This window comes from Panthera onca, chromosome Y, assembly GCF_046562875.1.
Source record: "Panthera onca isolate mPanOnc1 chromosome Y, mPanOnc1 haplotype 2, whole genome shotgun sequence".
Lineage (NCBI taxonomy): Eukaryota > Metazoa > Chordata > Mammalia > Carnivora > Felidae > Panthera > Panthera onca.
Window position 1 is genome coordinate 16415854 of NC_138358.1, and position 7890 is coordinate 16423743.

Below are 7890 nucleotides of genomic sequence, written 5' to 3' on the forward strand. Positions count from 1 at the left end.
CTCCCAAGCAAATTTGAATAAATATTCTAGGGGACTCAAAACTGAACTTCTCTTACTTTGAAAGGTATTCATAGAAATGTTAATGTTGAGATTCTTCCAACTACTGAAATAAGTTATGTAAAATGTGTATGTATATATATGTGTATATAATATATATATACATACATACATATATATATATACACACATATATACACATATGTATATATACATATACAAATATATATACATATATGTTTATATACATATACACATATACATATACACATATGTATATATACATACATACACATATACATATACGTATATGTATATATACATATATATAAATATATATATACATACATACACATATACATATACGTATATGTATATATACATATATATAAATATATATATACATATATATACATACATATATTTCTCTCTTCTAGGATGTTTTAAAGTACATATTCTTTAAATGTTTAGTAGAGACAGTAGAGAAAAAAAGGGTGTGATTTAGGGGTCTGCACTCAGATTAAAATAAGATTACGGAAGTATAGTATACATTCAAAAGGACATATATTATTTTTTTCATGTTTGTTTATTTTTGAGAGAGAGACACCGTGTGAGCAGGGGAGGGCCAGATAGGAAGCCACAGGATCGAAGCAGGCTCCAGGCTCTGAGCTGTCAGCACACAACCTGATGTGGGGCTCGAACTCACAAACCGTGAGATCATGACCTGAGCCAAAGTTGGACACTTAACGACTGAGCCACCCAGGCACCCAAAAAGGACATGTATTATTAAAAGTATTCTGAGCACAGCTTGATGAAGTTAAGTTCAATATACTTGTGGAACCTGCACTCATTAAACAAGGTACCAGTACCCCAAGAGACCACCTGTGCCTCTTTCAGTCACGGTCTATCTCTCCTTTGGGACAGGAATTATTCTGACTTCTTACAAAATATACAACTTTTGCTTGTTTTTGGACTATATAGAAATAGAATTATGTGTCCTACACCTAGCTTCTTTCACTCAAACTTATGTTAGTGATATTCATGTTATTGTGTGTGTAGATCCTTTATGCTCATTGGTGTATAGAATTTCCTTATATGAATAGTTTACAATATTTCTGCAACGCTTGGTGGACATTTAGGTAGGTTCTGGCTTAGGGTAATTATGCATAAAGCTTCAGTGAACATTATAGGACATGTCGTTTGGTGAACATGTTTTAGAATAGTATTTATTTATCTAGGAGGGAATTTGCTGGGTCGCATGTCATCCACCTTATCAGCTTTGGTAAGATTCCTCCAAACTGTTTCCAAAATGGTTATACCAATGTACATGAACTTCTTTCTATAGTAGTGCCTGCATAGTGTCTGTGAGCTCTGAATACTTGATAGCCTTGCCAACACTTGCTAATATGGTCTTTTTCATGTTATCTATGCTGGCAGGTGTACAGATTTTTTTTTTTATTTGAGAAATTTCAATCAAAGTATTGTCTACAAATAGTTAAAACAAAACAAAACAAAAAAAAAAAAAACCCACAACATCCAAATTGCAGATCAGGACTTGCAATAAACAAAACAAAAGCTTTGTTTCCCCCACGAACACCTCTTCCCCAGGGACAACACTCTCTTTTGTTTTCTTTTTTCTTTTTTTTTTTAATCAGGGTTTTTTTTAAACAGACCATTTTGTATGAACAATTTTAGATTTAGAGACAAACTGCACAAAAAGTACAGTTTCCTCACCCCCACTAGTTTCTATAGTACCTTGCACTAATGTGGATACATTAATTATAAGTGGTGGATGAGCCATCAGTGATTGACACAATATCATTAGACACATTATCATTAACAGTTAGGGTTTATTTTGCGTTATATAGATGCATAAGTTTTGAGAAATGTAGAATGGTATGTACCTACTATTGCAGTATCATACAGAATAGTTACACCACCCTAAAGTGCCCTGTACTCCACCTACTACCACTTCCTCTCTCCCCCTAAACCCTAATAGCCACTGGTCTTTTTACTGTCTCCGAAGGTGTTTTGTTGTTGCTGTTGTTGTTGTTGTCATTGTTGCTGTCGTTTTGTTTGGTTTTGTTTTGTTTTTCCAGAATGTTATCATAGTTGGAAATGTAAAGCATATGACTTTTTCGGATTGGATCCCTTCACTTTGTAATCCACATTTAAGTTTCCTCCATGACTTTTAAGTAGCTCCCTTTCTCCCTCTTTTCTTCCCTCCTCTTCTGTCTCTCTGCCTTCCTTTCATTAAGGGAGTTTATTTTTTAAAACAGCTTTTGGTTTACAGAAGAAGACTGGAAAGGGCAGAGTTCCCCTGTTCTCCCTCCTACCCCCCAAAACATAGTGTTGCCTATTGTAAACTTCTTGTGTCAGTGTAGTGCATTTGTTACAACGGATGAGCCAATATGGAAACTATTATTAACGAAAGTCCCAAGTTTACCTTAGCATTCACTGTGGTGTGCAGTTCTGTGAGTTATGACAAATGCACAATGCCATGATTCAAAGCATTTCACTGTCTTACAAGATGTTTCACTGCCGTAAATATTCCCTGTGCTTCATCTATTATTCATCTGTCCCTTCCCCCCTGAGTTCCTGGCAACCACAGGTCTCTTTACTGCCTCCATTATTTGAGGCAACCCTTTTAACTGTTCCAGGTTTATATTCTTTTCTTAGGTATCTTCATGAATATAAGTAATGTAGCATACTGCTGCTTATTGATTTGCCAGTTTTAAGCACCGTCTACTGGCTTCCTATGTGAAGATGACATATATAGGTCGCTTAAGCCACCTGTCTTCTCTCTCCTCACCTTCCCATATATTCCTGAACTTCTATCTTTGTACTGTTTCAGTCAGGTCCCGCCAGCCGGTGAGTCACTATCGGTATTTTAAAGAGTTACACACGTGATGGGAAATCCCAGAAGCCAAACAAAGGATGGCGAAGCAATCAGGAATTAGTATCATCAGAAAGCTGTTTCCACCCCCAGGGCTAGAGAAACTCAGAACCATACCTAGCAGGAACTGAGAACATGGGAGAAGAGGCTCTTGGAAAGAAGCTAGAATTTGGAGGAGATAAAATCACTGGTAGCAAGTGGAGCGGGAGAGAGAAAAACCTCTGGGCTTATACCTTCCTCCCTTTCTCCCATCAAACACCCATTGATCAAACCCCTCTGGAAGCCAGGTGGCAAGGAACCAGGAAACACAGTCTGTGGGAGAAGTGCAGGAACTGGATCTGAGGGCAAAAAGACATAATGGATGAAGTTACATATATGTACCAGTTAGGGTTCTCCAGAGACTCAGTATCAATAGGAATTGGTTCACAGGATTACGGAGGCTGAGAAGGGCAGACCCAGGAGATCCTGTAGTTTAGTTCCAGGCAGACTCCAAAACCCTAAGAATCAGGAGAGCTGATGATGTATGTTCCACTCCAAGTCTGAGTCTGAAGTCAGGAGACCAATATCGCAGCTTGAAGACACTCAGATACACAACAGTGGATTCTCTCTTACTCTGCCTTTTGTTCGATTCAGGTCTTCAATCGATTGGTTGAGCCCACCCAGTGTTTGTCAAGGCAATATGTTTTGCTTAGTCTCCTGATATACAGATGTTCATTGTACTAAGAAATGTCCTCAGAGACTCACTAGAAATAATGTTTAACCATATATCTGGGTACCCTGTGGCTTAGCCCAGTTAAAACATGAAATTAACCATCATAAGATATAATTTTATGTGTGTATGTATGTATGTATGTATGTATGTATGCATGTGTGAATGAATATATGTTATTTGAGAGAGCGAGAGAGCGAGCATATGCTCAAGCAGGATAGGGGCAGAGAGAGAGAATTCTGAGAATTCTGTCAGTGCAGAACCTAATGTTCATCCTAGTCTTATGAACTGTGAGATCATAATCTGAGCCAAAATCAAGAGTTGGATTCTGAACTCACCGAGCCACTCAGGTTCCCCACAAGATGTAATTTTAAAATAGAGACTTATTTCCCTTGCCTGTACTGTCATTTTTCATTCCTTACATTGTAAGATAAATGTCTTCCTTAACCTTGCTGCACTTTTTCTCGGTCTCCCATCAGCTTTGGACTTCTGTTTGTCATTGTTGTTAACACTGGTATTATGCTCTGCAATCAAGTCTCTTTAGATCGTTCAAGGTTGATTCTAAAACTTGAAAACTAATAAATGGTTTAAATTTTTGGGATTATTAAATAATATGCAAACATTAGAATTACTACTCTTTTCCTGGAGTCCTTGGACCTGCTGAATGAGGACATCTCTGGGATCAAGGTGAAATGGGTCCTTTTTCTTTGTATTCCATCAGTGCTTTAAACCACGCCATGTTTCACTTGGCTCATTCAGACTAAGACCATCTTACGGATATTTTCTCGCTCTCCTTAGTTTTCTAATTGCACTTCTTTGTTTTCTTGCACTGTTTCAGTGTTCTCAAATCATGCCACTTATGACATCTTCCTGTTAACCTCTTAGAGGTCACTTATGGACCCTTCTCTTTTCCTGCCTCATTTAGTTGGTGACTCAGTAGGTCCGCTTCATAGCTTCCTTCCTGTGATTTTCCTCTGCTACAGTCCCCGTTTGTTTCCATGGTTTCATGGTAATATGGCTATCTGGGGAGTGAGGGAGCATTTAAAAGCCTGGACTCTAGAGCCAGACGGCCTGGGGTTAGTCTTTACTTGTTCCACTTACCAACTGTGTAACTTGGATGTTGGATGAGTTATTTGACTTCTTTATAACCCTATTTCCTCCTCTAGAAGATAATAATCGTAATTGTATGTACTTTATAAGTTTGTTGTGTGGTTAATATGTAATAATATGTGAAAATAACCCATAACAGTGTCTGGCACAAAAATAAACACTGTTAATGTTGGCTATTAAGTATAATTTTTCTTTATTTTTTTCTCTCCTTGTTTTGCTGGAATACACCTTCAGATAACTTCCTAATGAAGAATGAATAGAATCAAATGTTCTGAGTCTTTGCACATCTGAAGATATCTTGAGTCCACTCTCAAATTTAATTGATAATTTTGATAGGTGTACAATTCTAGCTTCTTTTTTTATTTTATTTATTTTTAATTTTTAAAGTTTACCTCCACATTAGTTAGCATGTAGTGCAACAATGATTTCAGGAGTAGATTCCTGAGTTCCCCTTACCCATTTAGCCCATCCCCCCTCCCACAACCCCTCCAGTGACCCTCAGTTTGTTCTCCATATTTATGAGTCTCTTATGTTTTGCCCCTCCCTGATTTTATATTATTTTTGTTTCTCTTCCCTTATGTTCATCTCTTCCACTCATAGAATTCTAGCGTCTAATGGCCAGTTGCCCCTTCCATCCATTATCCCCTGATCACAACACCATTGGAAATACAATATCTGCTTTTTAGAGTGTTTTTGACTCACCGTCACTTTCACCTTCTTGTATTTTCAAAACCATTCAGTACGTCTGGCGTATGCTTAAGGAAAAGGGAATGGAGGTCCACCTTTTGAAGGGCTTAAAAGAGAATTTATGAACATATGTTAGACTGCCACAGCCTGTCTGCTGGCCTCCTATTATTCACTTTCATCCTGCATGAAAAATATCCTCACCCTACCCCAAGAATCCTCCCTCTTAAAGACCCAACCCTTGTAACATCAGCTCAAAGTCCAGGATATTTTTATCCAAATTAGGTCCAGGTGTGAATGAGTCTCCTTGTGTGCCCTGGTCCTCGATTCCACTTTCAATCTGAAGTCCTATCAATGAAGACCTATGAATTAAGCATACAACCAACACGGGCAGGTGATAACCAGAAAACACACACACACACACACACACACACACACACACACACACACACACACAGAAAAAACAAACAAACCAACAAAACACAAACATTTCTGTTCCCAGAAAAAGGAAGGAGGTTTTCATGAGTCACTGGTCCATAGCAATTCTGAAGTTCAGCTGGCACAGATAGGCAGTCCTTTCATTGGGTCTTAAGGCCTGGGAATGATTTTCCATGGCTCTAGCTCCTCCGGGGTTCTGGCTTTCAACCTCCAAGTCATTCTTCCCTTCTCATGAAAGGTAGCCTGTGTCTACAGCCTTATGGTTGTCTCGGCCTACTTACTGATTTTAGGAGTTTGTGGGTCCAAAGCCTTCTTTCATTTTACTCTCTGGGATTAAGTAAACTCTTCTCTACCATGGACTTTTTCAAACCTTTATAAGGAAAAACACTCCTAAACTTCAAGTTATGTTGTAACAGAGAGAACCCTGTGCCCCACCGTTCAGTCTGCGAGGGTATGCTTAAGAGAGAGAACACTGGTATTCTCCAAGACCCTTCTTCATTTAGGACACTTTTTTAGCATCTTTTCCCCAACGTCATCTGCTGAGTGAGGTTGGTAATAATTTCACCTTCAATAAGAGTGACATTATTGATGTTATCTGTGCTAACAAAACATGAAATTGTATTTGAATGGCATTGAGTAAGGGCAAGTAGTATCGGTTAGGGACGTGTTCAGCTGTCACCGAAAGGCGGCCACCAGTGGCATGAACAAAGAGAGTTTTACTCACAAAGAGGCTGTAGGCTGTGTCCCATTAAGGCAGCAATGTCATCTGCAGCAGGCTGCATGGAATGGCAGAGCTGCCAATTTCTTTACGACCTACTACACAATTTTGGAAAAAAGGGTAGCAGCCATTAATATAATAATACCAATATTTTTACCACTTACCATCATCAAGATGCATCACATGTGTGAGCATTTCAAGCTCACAGCACATCTGTGAGGTAGAATTGTTGATGTCTTTTGGAGGTCATTCGTTTTCTTCTTAAGTCAAAAATTAGCTGTCATATTTCTAGGGCATGTGGCTTCACCAAATCCCCTCCTAGGTTTCCTTTGCTTATCAATGCATCAAGAAAACTCATAGGAATTCTAGAATTTAATACTTGTGAGTCATGGAGAAACCAGTTCTGCCTTATCAAATCACATTAAATAATCATGCCATTCAGTATACTCTCAGATGAACCATTGGAAGGTGCTCCTGTATTAGCGTTGTATTTCTGTTGGCAAGAACCTTGCCTCCTAGGAGGCACTATAACTTTCATATCTATTAGTAATTGCCAATGAAGTAAAAACCAAGAGTGTTCTTTGTCTTCTTGTTGACACGTTAAAATGTATACTAAGTTACCCCGTTTCCTTGTTTAATTTCTTCGCATCATATACCAACTGCAATATCATCACGGAACAATGGTGGCCCCGAATGTAGCATCATCAGCTCTGGAAACTTCAGATATGGCCACAGTAACAGGTATGGCCACGGTAACAGTTAGGGTGGACCCCATCCAGTTCTTGGCCTCTTCGGCTTGTCTGATTCTCTCCGTTTATCTACCTCCCCCCCATACCCCCAGCCCCAGCAGCAGTGAGAATATGGTTATTCAGTGAATCTCCAGCAGATACAGATGCAGATCACTTCTCTGGATAATCTTTATGGTTGACTGTGGCCTGGGTAGCAGGACTGGTTCAGACAGAAACACCTGATTTGGGTGCCATCAAGCAGTATATGTGCCCTCCCTCAGAAATGGGACAGTATGCATTTCAAACCCTTCAAGTCTCCACTTCTCCCTGCAGACTTCTGTGTTTTGTTGCTTTCATCCACCTACCAAAGCAATCCAAACTTTATGCTAAAGAGAGTGGGCCTCGTGTGTCCTTTGCAGATTGGAATGCTGTTACTCGTTTGGGTTATCTTAACAACAACTGGCAAATTATCTAAAAATGTAGAATTCGGTGTGAATTCGGAATCCGTACCTGTAGTAAGCCCTCCATGGTTCCGTTGATTAAGGAGAGGTATCAGACCATATTGTAAGAAACCCTGCCTTCGAATGCTACAGCTCTATGGACTTTCAAA

The 7890-nt window shown here is 39.1% G+C and overlaps 1 protein-coding gene across 1 annotated transcript in view; it reads left to right on the top strand.

The window, feature by feature from the left end:
• Positions 1-7408, top strand: part of LOC145715043 (coiled-coil domain-containing protein 71L-like) — an 84538-nt gene extending 77130 nt beyond the window's left edge. The window contains exon 3 of the mRNA XM_081794626.1: positions 7394-7408. Coding sequence (XP_081650752.1) covers positions 7394-7408 — 15 coding nt within the window. The remainder of the gene's footprint in view (positions 1-7393) is intronic.
• Positions 7409-7890: the final 482 nt, after the last annotated feature.